Here is a 15,592-nt window from a genome sequence, read left to right as displayed (position 1 = left end):
TTATGGCCTGTAGCCCACTAGGCTTCTCTGTCCATGGGATTTCCCAGACAAGAATACTGGAGTGGGGAAGCCATTTCCTCCTCCAGGGGATCTTCCTGACCTAGGGATAGAACCTGGGTCTCCTGCATTGCAGGCAGATTCTTTACCATCCTGGGTCTCTTGGCTTGAGCTTGGACAAGCTGATTTGCCAGAAATGATACCTCTGTTTCTCCTGAGCTGAGTGCGCCTTTCACCTCAGAAATATTTGAGAGTTCAGTAAGAGACTGCAAGCCCACAGTGCTATTGTTGCTGTTTAGCCTCATGGTTGTATCTGACTCTTCACAACCCCATGGGCTGCAGCTACGGTGCTCGGTCTCCTCCCAACCTGCCAGGCCTCAGTTGCTGCTATGTCTGGGTTTAGCCCCACTGCATTTGGGCCAGAGTGCCCTCAGATTCTGAATTCCACTTGGTATTCATTTCTTCATACTGGCAGCAGCCTCTCTTTCACTTCTTTGGTGGTTAATTTCTCCATCTGTCCTTCCTGTTATGCTCTATCTCTACCAAAGCTTCTTAAACTTGTATATTTGTGCTAAAGTTGTAAATGCTTGAAAACAGCCTATTTAGAGACCCTTTGTGGACATGGAAGCTTGTAGTTATCACCAAAACCCACCTGCCAGGAGGTCAGTACCGTACTGCAGAAATGATGCAGAGTTTAGAATCAGAGATTTGACACCCAGCACGGCAACCCACTCCAGTGTTCTGGCCTGGAGAATCCCATGGACAGAGGAGCCTGGCAGGCCACATTCTTAGGCTGCAAAGAGTTGGACATGACTGAAGCGACTGAGCATAGCCCACACACAGCACAGGTAGCTGGGTGATCATAGGTATGTTGCTGAACGTGTCTGTCATCCACCAAAACCCACCTTCCAGGAGTTCAGTACCGTACTTCAGAAATGATGCAGGGTTTAGAATCAGAGATTTGACACACTTGTAGCTGTGTGATCATAGATGTGTTGCTGAACGTGTCTGTGATCGTTTTCTTCCACAGAGTGGGAATAGAGGAGTCAGAATGGGTCAGTTATTGTGTAGTAACAAACAAGTCTCAAATCTCAGTGTCTCAAGGCCATGATACATGTCATGGTGGGCCACTGGGGGTGCTGCTCATCTTATCCTCACACTAGGACCAGGGCTGATGGGCGGCTGCCACCTAGAAGTTGCCAGTTGCTGCGGCAGGAAAGGGCAGTCAGTTACACACTGACTCTTAAGCTTCCACCCAGAGGGACACATGCCACCTCTGTTCCCATTTCATTGGCCAGAACCAGCCTTGTGGTGCCCCGTGTCTATTGGAAAACCAATAGACATATGCTTCTACTTGAAAAATAAGAACTATTTAGCGAGTGAGTGAATGACAACGCCCTGGTACTACTGCCTGCCTGAAAGTGCTGTGAGAGTTACCCAAGAGGTAAAACCAGGATAAAACCAGAAAGGACTTTCTGGGTGGACTGTGGTTAGCATCGCATGTCAGGCCAGCCTTAACAATCTCTCTCAATCCTGCTTTATCACGGGATCTCCATTTTCCCTGCAATAGTTCTTATACTTAACAGGCTCTTTCTGACGTTTTACCTAGGGGTCCCCCAGCTTAGTCTCGTGGGACTCTCCCTGTGTCTTAGAGCAGGAGTTGACAAACTTTCTGTGTAAAGGGCCAGGTAGTAACTATTCTAGGCTTTGCAGGCAGGTGGTCTCTGTCACTGCTGCTCAGTTCCAGTGTTGTAGCGTGAACGAACACTGCCACAGGCAATGCGTAAACAAATGAGTGTGACTATTCCAGTCAAATTAAAACTGAAATTTGGATTTCCTATACTTTTCTTGGGTCATAAAATATTCTTTTGATTTTCCCCAAACCATTAAAAAATGTAAAAACCAGGCTGCACAAACTAGGTAATGGGCTCAGTTTGGCTCGTGGGCTGTTGTTGGCCAGCAACTGTTTCAGAGCATCCTTTTGAGAATAGCTGTCAAGCCCTGTGTCTGTATCCTATGCCCTTGGCTGTGTAGTATGAATTGGGTCTGCATGGGAAGCTGTGGCTGGGTCGCCAGCTGTCTGTGTGGGCCTGTCCTTTGCCTCATGACTTTACCTTCTGGACCCTGGCTCTCTCTGAACTGTTTGTGCAAAAGCACCTTTCTTTCTCATTTTTCCATCCATGCATGATTACTACTTACCTGGAGAGAGGATGCAGGATTCATAAAACAAAAAAAAAGAACACTTGGCTTTTTGGAGAGAGTGGTGAGTGACTGGCATTCCTTCAGTGTTCTCTCTTGTGTGTGTGTTTTCCACCCCCAGGTTCTTCAGAAACACTCTGAACATCATTCTGCAGTTCATCCCTGAGATGATTTTTATCCTGAGTCTTTTTGGATACCTGGTCTTCATGATCATCTTCAAATGGTGCTCCTTCGACGTCTCTGTGTCCCGGCGAGCCCCAAGCATCCTTATCCACTTCATTAACATGTTCCTATTTAACTACAAGGACTCTTCGAATGTACCTCTGTACCAACATCAGGTACTTCTGGGCTTTCTTTTTCTTTTATGCATTTCGATTATGTCAAATCTCTCCTGCTCTTGGGTTTTGCAGAGAGTAATTGTCTGTAAGACTGAGCCACCTTAGCACCCGATGTGTTCGGTTCTTCAGATTTCAGAAGGCCCTGATTGAATAACTTCTCCGCGTGCTGAGGGCAGTGCTTTGAGGCAGCTCCAGTGGTTTTTGTTTGGGTAATGCACCTGAGGTGTTATAGCCGTGGGTTGAAAATTGGCTTGTACGTTGTCTGTGAAGAAAGAGAAAAATAAGCCTTCAAATTGATTGGCTTGAAACTGTAAGTGCTCTAAATTGTATCTTAAAATGGAGTAATCTTTTTTTATAAAAGCAAACTCTAGTTGTTGTTGTTTAGTTGCTAAGTCATGTTCAATTCTTTGAGACCCCATGGACCATAGCATGCCAACCTTCTCTGTCCATGGGATTTCCCTGGTGGTCCAAAGGATGGGTCTTTGTACTCCTGGTGCAGGAGGGCCCGGGTTCAATCCCTGGTCAGGGAGCTGGATCCCACATGCCACAGTCAAATAAATAAATATTTGGTGGGTTTCCCAGGTGGTTCAGTGATACAAAATCCTCCTGCCAGTGCAGGAGACATGCGTTTGATCCCTGGGTTGGGAAGATCCCCTGGAGGAAGAAATGGCAACCCACTCTAGTATTCTTGCCTGGAGAATCGCAAGGACAGAGGAGCCTGGTGGGCTATAGTCCATGAGGTGGCAAAGAGTTGGACGGGACTGAGTGACTGAGCACACATGCTCCCAACACCGCCCTGGCTGCTTTGTGCTGTGTTTCAGTATCAAAGAGAAGAGCAACAGCTCAGGAGACACGTCTGGTTGCTTTAGACATTGTGAAGGGGAAAAGCATGATATAAAATCAGGCAAAAGGCAGTGAGGTAGCTTCAAGGGCAGGGGCCTGGGACTGGTGAGTGCCGTGCATGTGGTTCCCACCCCACCTCCTGTTCTCCTTATGAGTAATTAAGGGTGGAGGAGGGTCGGAGATGGAGCAAGTAAGATGTTATCACTGTTAGTGGGGGTAAATCACTGTTATTGGGGTAAATATTACTACAGTTGGGATGATGATAAATCGTCTCACTGGGAGCATGGGCAGAGAGAGAAATGTGAAGGCTCAAGAAACATTTTCCCTTTTACTCTGAACACAGTGGCTCTGAGAAAACCTTCCCCGGCATCCTGGTCCTTTAGGAGCCATGGGTCACTCCTCAAAGCTGGTGACTCAGGAGGGTAAGAAGAAGAGGTGGGGTCGAGGATGTGAAAGGAAATACCTAAGAGGATAATAAACTGGGATGACTCCTGGGTTTCAACGAGGCACAAAGACCATGGATGCCTCATTCCAAAATGAAGTGAATTGTGGCACACACACACACACACACACACACACACACACACAGGGAAAGAGTTCAGCCTGATGTCCCTGAACCCATTAGATAACTCACCCACAATGAGACTGTGGAAGTCAGGTGGCCATCGTGAGTATTTTTTTTTTGGATGTGAGAGCAACAGGGCTCAGTAATACTGGAAATATAAGATTACTTATAGAGGGACTTTGCTTGTGGTCTAGTGGCTAAGATGCCATGCTCCTAATGCAAGGCCTAGGTTTGATCGCTGGTGAGGGAACTAGATCCCACATACCACAATTAAATAAAGTAATATTCAGTCAAGTAAATAAATATTAAAAAAAAAAAAAAAAAAACCAGGATTACTGATGGAGACAATGTCTGTGACTTAAAGTGATACAAGGACTTTTGGTCACTCCAGAGTGACTGGTAAAGTGCCAGGCCTGATCTTTTTCCAGGACCAGTGCTAACTGTCCCCAGAATAGAGTCAAGGAGACATGAGACAAATAAAGTGCCCTTATGATGTGGCTCGTGAACACTCCTGTCCAGTGACTGGCTCCATACGGTGTGGGTGCACAATCAGGGGCTTCATGGAAAGGAAGTAATAAAGAGAGGAAGTCCCCTGTGCCTGCCATGAGTGGACACCCCACACCACCGGACTGACAGGTCTCACTCTGCAGTGGGAATAGCCCATGATGGGAAGGCGAATGGGTTTATTGAAATGCTTCTGATCTCTCCAAATGAAATGCGGTTGATCATGTGTAGTTGATCCATATTGATCATTTGTGTCATATAAAGTATGCTGTGCAGTCACCTTGAAATGCTAAGACCGTCCCATTTTGGTCTTACAGCAAAAAGTCCAGAGTTTCTTTGTTATCATGGCTTTGATCTCTGTTCCGTGGATGCTTCTGATTAAGCCGTTTATCCTTAGAGCCAACCATCGGAAATCCCAGGTAAGCACCATCCACTTCAGTTCCCTCACTGTGGTTACGATTGTGGGTTCTCTGGAAATATAAGTCAGGGGTTTAGAGAGAATGCTGGGTTTACCAGGGCCTGAAGAGCCTGCTGAGGTGAGTGGTGAGGTGAGGAAATGGCCCACTCCAGGTATGCTTCCTTCTATAGAGCTCAGCTTTTCTTTGGGGTCATCTTGTTTCCAGCATAATCATTGTTCAGTCACTAAGTACTGTCTGACTTTGTGATCCCGTGGACTACAGCATGTCAGGCTTCCCTGTCCCTCACCGTCTCCCAGAGTTTGCTCACACTCATATTCATTGAGTTGGTGATGCCATCCAAGCATCTCATCCTCTGCCAGCCTCTTCTCTTTCTGCCTTCAGTCTTTCCCAGCATCAGGGTCTTTTCCAATGAGTTGGCTCTTCGCATCACATGGCTAAAGTATTGAGAGTTTCAGCATCAGTCCTTCTAATGAATATTCAGGGTTGATTTCCCTTAGGATTGTCTGGTTTGATCTCCTTGCTGTCCCTGGAACTCTCAAGAGTCTTCTCCAGTACCATAGTTTGAAAGCATCAATTCTTAGGCACTCTGCCTTCCTTATGGTCCAGCCTAATGGTCACATTTAAGGCTTATGTGTTGCGAACTGTGCTTGGGGTGTGTGTACTGAGTCTAGGGTTGGTTGATGATCTCTAGGTGTCTGATCATGGTTTTTTTTGAGTTAAAACTAAGTCTTATAGTACAGGTTTAGTGTGTGCTGAACACTGCTTTTCGCAAAGCTGTGGGCTTTTACTATGTTAGTTCGGCTTCACAGGTGGTGCTGGTGGTAAAGAATCCAGCTGTCAATGCAGGAAACAAAATGTGACAGGGATTCGATCTCTGGGTTGGGAAGATCCCATGGAGGAGGGCATGGCAACCTCCTCCAGTATTTTTGCCTGGAGAATCCCATGGACAGAGGAGCCTGGTGGGCTGCAGTTGATACTGTCGCAAAATTCGGACACAACTGAATCGACTTAGCACGCTTGCACTCTATCGTGTTACAGATAGTGTGAGGAAACTAGAGGAGTAAACAAATTCAAATAAGTCCATTCTTGTTTATTTGTGATTTTTCACTCTGTTTTCAAACACCAGTTTCAGCCCACTTCTTCCTTTTGTCTAAATTTCTCCCAAGCCTCAGGTTTACTCAGGGGTTGATAAAGAATTTACTGTTTGCCTAAATCAAGTAGGAATAAGGAAGATCAACTGTCCAGGGAGCTTTTGAGTCTAGAAATGACACACAGGTGCTGTTTGAAATGATCAGTCTCTGCTTCCCTCTTTTAGTGCAAAAGATTAAATAGGCTGTTCTGAGATCACGTGTATTTTAAGTGGTTGTGAATATATTTAGATAAACCTTTTTTTTCCCCTAAACTCTGACCTGGCTGATGTTTGAGTCAGGGATCGATTGGATGAGGCTGAAGTTCAGGAGGTTCTTCCCTACGTGGCGCCGTCTTTCTAAATCACCTGCCCCTTCCACTCTTTCCTGCCAGCCTTGACTAGATCTAAAGCCTGTCTGAAATATAATTTTTGTGGGATATAAACACATAGGAAGGCAAAGCAAAGAATACTTGTTTATTGTTTGGTTAACTGGTGAGAGACCAAGATGGTGAAGGATAGCTGAGGTGGACCATTGTCCAAATAAGGTGATGGGTGTTTGAAAGGAAGGTGACAGATACCTTTTCTGCAGACATAGATGCAGTTTTTTTTCCCTAGAAGCTCCACCTGCCCGTTATCTGAGGGCTGGGTTCCTGCTGGCTGTCTGGAGTCCCAGGACTCTCAAACCATAGCTTGTCTTACTCTTTGCTCAGCAAAACTATTTAAATAGTGGTGGAACTCAAAGTGATGGATTTCTCCCTTCTCCCCATGGAGGATATGTACAATGGGGAAGAAAGTATAGGTGTTTCTGTGGTCTGCCATGTTGGATGGTACCTCCTAGACTGGCTCAGGAGAACAGGAGCTCCCAAAGACTGCTTGGAGGTTTGTCTCCTTGGCCCTTGGAGTGTAGGGCTGTTGGTTGATTCCTTAGGCTGATTAGATGGTCCTTTCTCATGTTTGAAACATTTCCTCCCACCTCCATTCATGAGATGATTCCATAGTGGAATTATTTGGCCTCTTCCCAGTTCCCTCTATGAAACCTTAAGGAGGCCCAGTACATAAGAGATTGTAAACAGATTTGTTCTGATGGGCCTCAGGGGATGTGAACAGAGGTCCCATTTCCTCAGGCTCCTCTGTAATACTATAACGCTGAGTCCCCACAGAAAGTGAAGAAGAAACTATGGCAGAAAGCGAAGAAGAACTAAAGAGCCTCTTGAAAGTGAAAGAGGAGAGTGAAAAAGTTGGCTTAAAACTCAACATTCAGAAAATTGAGATCATGGCATCTGGTCCCATCACTTCATGGCAAATAGATGGTGAAACAGTGAAAACAGTAACAGACTTTATTTTATTTTTTTGGGCTCCAAGATCACTGCAGATGGTGACTGCAGCCATGAAATTAAAAGACGTTTGTTCCTTGGAAGAAAAGTTATGACCAACCTAGACAGCATATTAAAAAGCAGAGACATTACTTTGCCAACAAATGTCCATCTAGTCAAAGCTGTGGTTTTTCCAGTAGTCATGTATGGATGTGAGTTGGACTATGAAGAAAGTTGAGCGCTGAAGAATTGATGCTTTTGAACTGTGGTGTAGGAGAAGACTCTTGAGAGTCCCTTGGACTGCAAGGAGATCCAACCAGTCCATCCTAAAGGAAATCAGTCCTGAATATTCATTGGAGGGAGTGATGCTGAAGCTGAAACTCCAATACTTTGGCCACCTGATGTGAAGAACTGACTCATTTGAAGAGACCCTGATGCTGGGAAAGATTGAAGGCAGGAGGAGAAGAGGGTGACAGGATGAGATGGTTGGATGGCATCACTGACTCAATGGACATGAGTTTGTATAAACTCTGGGAGTTGGTGATAGACAGGGAGGCCTGATGTGCTGCAGTCCATGGGGTTGCAAAGAGTCGGACACGACTGAGCGACTGAACTGACTGACTACACACATACAAGTACACAACTGATAAGGGCGCATGTTAGTGACGTATCACAACATGAACACACTAGGGTGACCAGCACTCAGGTGGAGACTCAGAACATCATCAGGCCCCGGAGTCCCTTTGTGCCTGCTTCCTGTCACTCTTGGCCCAAGGTTGACCATTACCCTGATTTCTAACATTGTAGGTTAGTTTTCCCTGTTTTTGAACTTTATGTAAATGGAATCCTGCACTGTGCCTTCTTTTGGATCTGGCTTCCTTCCTTTGATATTATATTTGAGAGATTGTATGTATATGATTGGCATATAGTATTCCCTTGCATGGATGTACCACAATTTAGTTATCTATTCATGTATTGATAGTTGGTTTTCAGTTGCTCAGTCATGTCGACTCTTTGCCACCCTGTGGGCTGAAGCCTGCTAGGCTTCCCTGTCCTTCACTGTCTCCCTGAGCTTGCTCAAACTCATGTCCATCGAGTTGGTGATGCCATCCAACCATCTCATCCTCTGTCACCCTCTTCTCCTCCTGCCTTCAATCTTTCCCAGCATCAGGGTCTTTTCCAATGAGTCGGCTCTTCGCATCAGGTGGCCAAAGTATTGGAGCTTCCGCTTTAACATCAGTCCTTCCAATGAATATTCAGGGTTGATTTCCTTTAGGATTGACTGGTTTGATCTCCTTGCTGTTCAAGGGACTCTCAAGAGTCTCCTCCAGCACCACAATTTGAAAGCATCAAAGTATTGATAGTTATCTGGCTTTTTTCCAGTGTTAGTAATTATAGATAGTGCTGCTCTATACAACCTATGTCTGTCTTTTTGCATGCATTTTATGTGTTTTTAGAAAGTTGCAAGTAGCTAATTTCCAGTTGATTACTATTTTATTTCAGACAGCATCCAGCTCAGACATTGTGAGAAGATTATTAGGGGGGTAGAAAAGTATATTTTGAATAGGAAAAGAGTGAGATTTTCCAAGTCCCCCGGATCACATTCTACACAATTGTTTATGCTTACTTGAACCAATTTCAGGATATGTCCAGAGAAGTCTAGCATTTAGGGGATGGAAATGGAAAAACTGTCTTCCATGTCTTTTTTTAATATTTTCTTCTTTAAGTTGACAGGGAGAGAAAATAGGATTTCAAGAAGACAAAGTAATGTTAACTGGAGTCCCTTTCCTCACGTTGGGGCAAGGAACCACAGGCCAAGGGAAGAGGCTGACCCAGAGCCCCCTCTTGATACCCGGCACCCTGGAATTCCTGTCCAGAGGGACTCAAGCCCACTTCTGGGTCATACAAAGGGCCAACCAGACCACTGGGTACCGCTGACCCTGGTGTGGTCAAGGGGCAGCACTTTGTGGGGGAGTGTGGGTGGGACGTAGAGCTCTTGGGTGGGAGTGCCCACACATGAGCCACAAGGCCACGGTCCCTGTGCTGTGAGATGAAATCAGAGGTGAGAGGGGAAGGGTGACCTGCCAGTGCAGGGCCAACTCTCCTGTGCGCCCCTGTCCTGGTGTGGGATGCTGAATTTGCACCTGGCTTTCCAAAAAAGATCTTCATGACCCAGATAATCACGATGGTGTGATCACTGACCTAGAGCCAGACATCCTGGAATGTGAAGTCAAGTGGGCCTTAGAAAGCATCACTACTAACAAAGCTAGTGGAGGTCATGGAATTCCAGTTGAGCTATAGCAAATCCTGAAAGGTGATGCTGTGAAAGTGCTGCACTCAATATGCAAGCAAATTTGGACAACTCAGCAGTGGCCACAGGACTGGAAAATGTCAGTTTTCATTCCAATCCCAAAGAAGGCAATGCCAAAGAATGCTCAAACTACCACACAATTGCACTCATCTCACATGCTAGTAAAGTAATGCTCAAAATTCTCCAAGCCAGGCTTCAGCAATATGTGAACCATGAACTTCCAGATGTTCAAGCTGGTTTTAGAAAAGGCAGAGGAAACAGAGATCAAATTGCCAACATCTGCTGGATCATGGAAAAAGCAAGAGAGTTCCAGAAAAACATCTATTTCTGCTTTATTGAGTATGCCAAAGCCTTTGACTGTGTGGATCACAATAAACTGTTGAAAATGCTGAAAGAGATGGGAATACCAGACCACCTGATCTGCCTCTTGAGAAATTTGTTTGCAGGTCAGGAAGCAACAGTTAGAACTGGACATGGAACAACAGACTGGTTCCAAATAGGAAAAGGAGTATGTCAAGGCTGTATATTGTCTCCTGGCTTATTTAACTTATATGCAGAGTACATCATGAGAAACGCTGGACTGGAAGAAGCACAAGCTGGAATCAAGATTGCAGGGAGAAATATCAATAACCTCAGATATGCAGATGACACCACCCTTATGGCAGAAAGTGAAGAGGAACTAAAAAGCCTCTTGATGAAAGTGAAAGTGGAGAGTGAAAAAGTTGGCTTAAAGCTCAACATTCAGAAAATGAAGATCATGGCATCCGGTCCCATCACTTCATGGGAAATAGATGGGGAAACAGTGTCAGATTTTATTTCTTGGGGCTCCAAAATCACTGCAGATGGTGACTGCAGCCATGAAATTAAAAGACGCTTACTCCTTGGAAGGAAAGTTATGACCAACCTATATAGCATATTCAAAAGCAGAGGCATTACTCTGCCAACAAAGGTTCGTCTAGTCAAGGCTATGCTTTTTCCCGTGGTCATGTATGGATGTGAGAGTTGGACTGTGAAGAAGGCTGAGTGCTGAAGAATTGATGCTTTTGAACTGTGGTGTTGGAGAAGACTCTTGAGAGTCCCTTGGACTGCAAGGAGATCCAACCAGTCCATTCTGAAGATCAGCCCTGGGATTTCTTGGAAGGGATCATGCTAACGCTGAAACTCCAATACTTTGGCCACCTCATGCGAAGAGTTGACTCATTGGAAAAGACTCTGATGCTGCAAGAGATTGGGGGCAGGAGGGGAAGGGGACAACAGAGGATGAGATGGCTGGATGGCATCACTGAGTCAATGGATGTGAGTCTGAGTGAACTCCGGGAGTTGGTGATGGACAGGGAGGCCTGGTGTGCTGCGATTCATGGGGTCGCAAAGAGTTGGACACGACTGAGTGACTGAACTGAACTGAACTTCCAAGCTCTGGTGAGAATTTATTTGCCAAGACAGAGGCCAGAATATACTTTGTTTGGGACTTTGTTGGCTTGATTTGTACCTTTAAAATATTTAGACATGTGGCATGTGGACTTTCGTTTGTACCTTTGCCCAAAGGTCTGCAAATATTAGGTGCAGATGTGCTGAAGAAAGAAAACTAAAGATACTTTCATGCCTAATTTGCAATACCTTACCTGTGAAATCATTCTAGGAACAACTTTGGCCTTGGGACATTAAGTTTCAGGGTGACTTGAGTTAAATATTCTTTTCTGACTCAAGGATAAAAATCAGGCCAAATTGAATGGCAACTAGACCTAGATTTTTTTCCCCTTGAATTCTTTTCTTAGCTATTTAAAAAAAATTATTAAAAGTTTTTATTTTTCTTTATTTTGGGCTGTACTGGGCGTTCATTGCTGCGCGGGCTTTACTCTAGTTGAGAGCAGGGGCTACTCTGTAGCTGCAGTGCTCGGGCTTCTCATTATGGTGGCTTCTCTTGTGGAGACCAGGCTCTGGGCATGCGGGCTTCAGTGGTTGCAACTCATGGCCTCAGCTGTAGCTCCTGGGCTCCAGAGCACAGGCTCAGTAGTTGGAGCACATGCGCTTAGTTGCTCCCCGGCAGGATCTTCCCAAATCAGGGATTGAACCCATATTTCCTGCATTGGCAGATGGATTCTTTACCACTGAGTCGCCAGGGAAGCCTCTTAGCTATTTTTTATAAAGTAATGCTTTTATTTTAAAAAGTGTGTTTGTGCTGGAAAAGTCTTTGTCTAGTCCACTTGGGCTGTGTAACAAAGTACCGCATCCTGGGTGGCTAAAGCAATAGATATCTATTGCTCATAGTTCTGAGGGCTGTATGTCCACGACCAGGGTGTCAGTATCATCACCTTCTTGTGAGACCACTTTCCTGGTTCACTGCTGGCATCGTCTCTGTGTGTCCTTACCAGATGGAGCTAGGGGGCTCTCTGAAGCCTCTTTTATACGGGCACTAATTCCATTCACAGGGCTTCCACCTTCATGACCTAAGTGCCTTCCAAAGGTTCCACTTTCTAATACTTTCATCTTTGGAGGTTAGGATTTTAACATTAACTTTGGGGGGGGTCACAAGCATTCAGACAGTAGCACTCATTAATCCCTCCTGGTTGGATTTGCTAGTAGAAATCTGGCTGTTTGGGTCACAAGACTGTTGGTTTATTGTAAAGAGCATGATTAATCCGGCACCTTCTGGAACACCATGGAGAGAAAAGTACATGCCCAGGATCAGACTGCCTACTGATGCTACTCTGTCACTAACTAGCCTTAACTAGCTGTGCAATCCTGTGGGTTCATTTCTTAACCTTTCTGTACCTTAGTTTACTTTTCTGTACAATGGGGGGATAATTGTGTTTACATAAAAAACATTGTTACAAAGGCTAAATGAGATAATCGAGAATTTAGAACAGTATTTGGAACACGCTGCTGCTGCTAAGCTGCTTCAGTCGTGTCAGACTCTGTGCGACCCCATAGATGGCAGCCCACCAGGCTCCCCCCGGTCCCTGGGATTCTCCAGGCAAGAACACTGGAGTGGGTTGCCATATCCTTCTCCAATGCATGAACGTGAAAAGTGAAAGTGAAGTCGCTCAGTCGTGTCCGACTCTTAGCGACCCCATGGACTGCAGCCTACCAGACTCCTCCGTCCATGGGATTTTCCAGGCAAGAGTACTGGAGTGGGGTGCCATTGCCTTCTCTGGAACATGGCTAATATGGAACATAGCTAATAGTTAATGAGAGCCTTTATTTTATAGAGAATTTTTATAATCCTAAAAGTGAATCTGCCACTTCATGTTCTTGTTTGCTGACAGCTGCAGGCCTCCAGAATCCCAGAAGACACCACCGAGAACACCGAGGGTGACAACTCTGGTCACATTGCTTCTGTAGGTGCCCATGGGGCTCAGGATGACCACGATCAAGAGGTATTTAAGGGAGTCCCCTGGCGGCCTAGTGGTTAAGGTTTGGCGCCGTCTCTTCCGTGACCTGGGTTTGATCCCTTGTCAGGGAACTGAGAGCCCACAAGCTGCACAGTCAAAATATTAGAGAAAAAATGGCTTATTTAAAGAAGAGGTATTTGGGACTTGACACCCTATGAAGGCTTGCTGTTTGTACAGATTCTAGAGGTCAATTCTAGCCAGGGAGGATGCTCATGTATTTAATAGCCAGTAGTGTGTGGGCACGACTGAAGTGACTTAGCAGTGTGTGGGCACCAGCCCATCTGATTGGACTTAAGCGGGAGAGCTGGGAGAGTCGGGAGGACCCTGCTGAGGGTGGCCTTGTCATCCTTAAGTCATGGGAAGTTGGGGAGATCTCACGGAAGGGGGAGCACTTGAGTTTCCAGCTACCTACCATCCAATCAGGGGGCATTTTAAAATTTTGCCCAGGTACTGCTCTGAGTATGAGGTGCATATCAGTTTCAAGTTTTGTAACACAGAAGCTCCTAAATGTTACCAAGGACCCCTTGGCTCAGAACCATGCCCCTGGGAGTCTGCTGGTTTATTTTCCCCATCAGTGCCCTCATTTACAATCACAGAGCCCAAATCGGGTCCCTTATCTTGAAGCAAGAGATGGGTTATTAATTGCCAGTCCTCTGCCCCAATGTAAGCATGAGCAGCTGCCATTGCCTGCTCCTGCCTCAACGCTGGCTCTTTCTTGACTTTGTTCACTTATCTTTGTGAGGTTGCCTTGCACGTGAATTCCCAAACTGTGTTCTTCTCTCCTCCCTCCCTGTCCCTTTCTGTCCAAGGGCAGCCACTCCCCTCCTTGGGAATGTGCCATGTTTCCTCAGACAAGGCAGCTGACTTTTTAATCCCATGACTGAAGTCACCCACAGTCCTGAACCCCGGGATGGGGGTTTTAACTGGAGCTGTCTTCTAATTCTGGAGTGGAAAGAGGTTTCCTGTGAGGCCTCAGAGATGCCTCACAGGAAGTGAGGCATAAGGCATATAAGTAGCTCCATTTGTGGTATTAATTACTTTTTAAAAAATTATTCATTTGTACCAATGGATAGTCAGAATTACTGAAAAATTGGATCATGGAAAGTTTTCCGAACAGATTCCAGATATAGAGAGTAACCCTTGTTAGTGGTGATTGATATTAGTAGGTCTTTGAGACCTGCTGGAATGTTTTAGAATCCAACCCACACATCTGACTCATCAAGCCCCAGCCTGTCTTGTACAACCTCCCTCATCCATCTTCCTCGTTCACCTCAGGATATATCCAGTCAGTGTACCCCTGCCAGCTCTTCCATGAACCCGCCGCCCTTGTGGGGGCAACTCCAGGCTCTGCTGGACAGCTCTTTCCCCCAGTACGGTCATACCTGGGTCTCCCAGGACAAAGCACATCCAGGCTCGACTCGACTCAGCCAGACTCTTTGAGGTTCATTCTTCACCAGACACTCCTATGTTACTGTGACCCCTCTCCAGGTCTCCTCCCACTTCTCTCCTCACCCACATTCAGCCCAGCTCCAGGTTAACAGCACACATCTCCAGACTTCCAAGTCTACCCAACACTTTTGACATCAGTCACAAGTCGGGGGTGGGGAGCCCTCAGATTCCCTTGGTTGAGTCATTTGTAGACAGTTCACAGGACTCAGGAGAAGGCTCTACTTTCAATTGCAGGATTATTTACAGCCAAAGTCTGCACATTAGCAATCCTCCTAAGAGGCACGTCAGCAGAATCCGACACTGGGAGGTTCTGAAGGCAGAGCTCCCGTGTCCTTAGGGACGCATGGCTCTCCTGCATTGACATTGACATGCAGCTGTGTTATTGTGTTGCTTTCTCAGGAAGCTCACACACCTTCTGGTTTCCTGTTTTATTGGGGTGTCATTATGTAGGCGTGACTGACCCGAGTGCAGTCCAGGTGTTTGCACCCAATCTTATCTCCCTCCCTGGAGTTGGATTTGGGTTGATAACATGTGGCTGAAAGTCTCAAGTCTCTGACCACATGGTAGGTCTTTCAGGTGAGGCCGGCTCCCACTTAAACTACCAAGTGCCTCTGTTTGGATACCTCCTTAGCAAAGATGATGCGGTGTGGTCCCAGGGAACAGTGGAGCTTGAATATAGACTTTTCTTTCACTTGGGAAATCTCAAGGGTTTCGAGACTGCCTCCCAGGAGCCAGGACTAAGCCAGACCTCTCTTTGGCTAAGGTTCATTCTTCAGACATTCCTATGTTACTGTGACTCTCTCCACCTATTTCCCTGTCATTTAACTAAAAATGTCTTCACAGCAGAGCCCAGGTCTTCTCCATATATCATTTGTAACATGTTCGCATAGAAAGTACTTGATGGAGTAACATCAGAAATTCTCTCTTTCAGTTCAACTTTGGAGACATCTTTGTGCATCAGGCCATTCACACGATCGAGTATTGCCTGGGCTGCATTTCCAACACAGCCTCCTACCTCCGGCTTTGGGCCCTCAGTCTGGCACATGCACGTGAGTGAGTGGGCCGCCTGGCAGGGTGACCATCACACGTCCCTTTGGAAACAGATGTAATGTACTTGGAGGAGAAAGTGCCTT

General features: G+C 46.0%; 1 protein-coding gene across 5 annotated transcripts in view; it reads left to right on the top strand.

Moving 5' to 3' along the window:
- ATP6V0A4 (ATPase H+ transporting V0 subunit a4) overlaps window positions 1–15,592 on the top strand; it is a 71,357-nt gene that overhangs the window by 51,907 nt on the left and 3,858 nt on the right. For all 5 annotated transcript variants that reach the window (NM_001205851.2, XM_005205847.5, XM_015470770.3 and 2 more), the window contains 4 exons: window positions 2,318–2,534; window positions 4,764–4,865; window positions 12,885–12,995; window positions 15,391–15,508. In NM_001205851.2, the coding sequence (NP_001192780.2) occupies window positions 2,318–2,534; window positions 4,764–4,865; window positions 12,885–12,995; window positions 15,391–15,508 (548 nt within the window). The remainder of the gene's footprint in view (window positions 1–2,317; window positions 2,535–4,763; window positions 4,866–12,884; window positions 12,996–15,390; window positions 15,509–15,592) is intronic.

Source organism: Bos taurus, chromosome 4, assembly GCF_002263795.3.
Source record: "Bos taurus isolate L1 Dominette 01449 registration number 42190680 breed Hereford chromosome 4, ARS-UCD2.0, whole genome shotgun sequence".
Lineage (NCBI taxonomy): Eukaryota > Metazoa > Chordata > Mammalia > Artiodactyla > Bovidae > Bos > Bos taurus.
The sequence above is the reverse complement of the archived record's forward strand: the minus strand, read 5'-3'. Positions and strand labels throughout refer to the sequence as shown.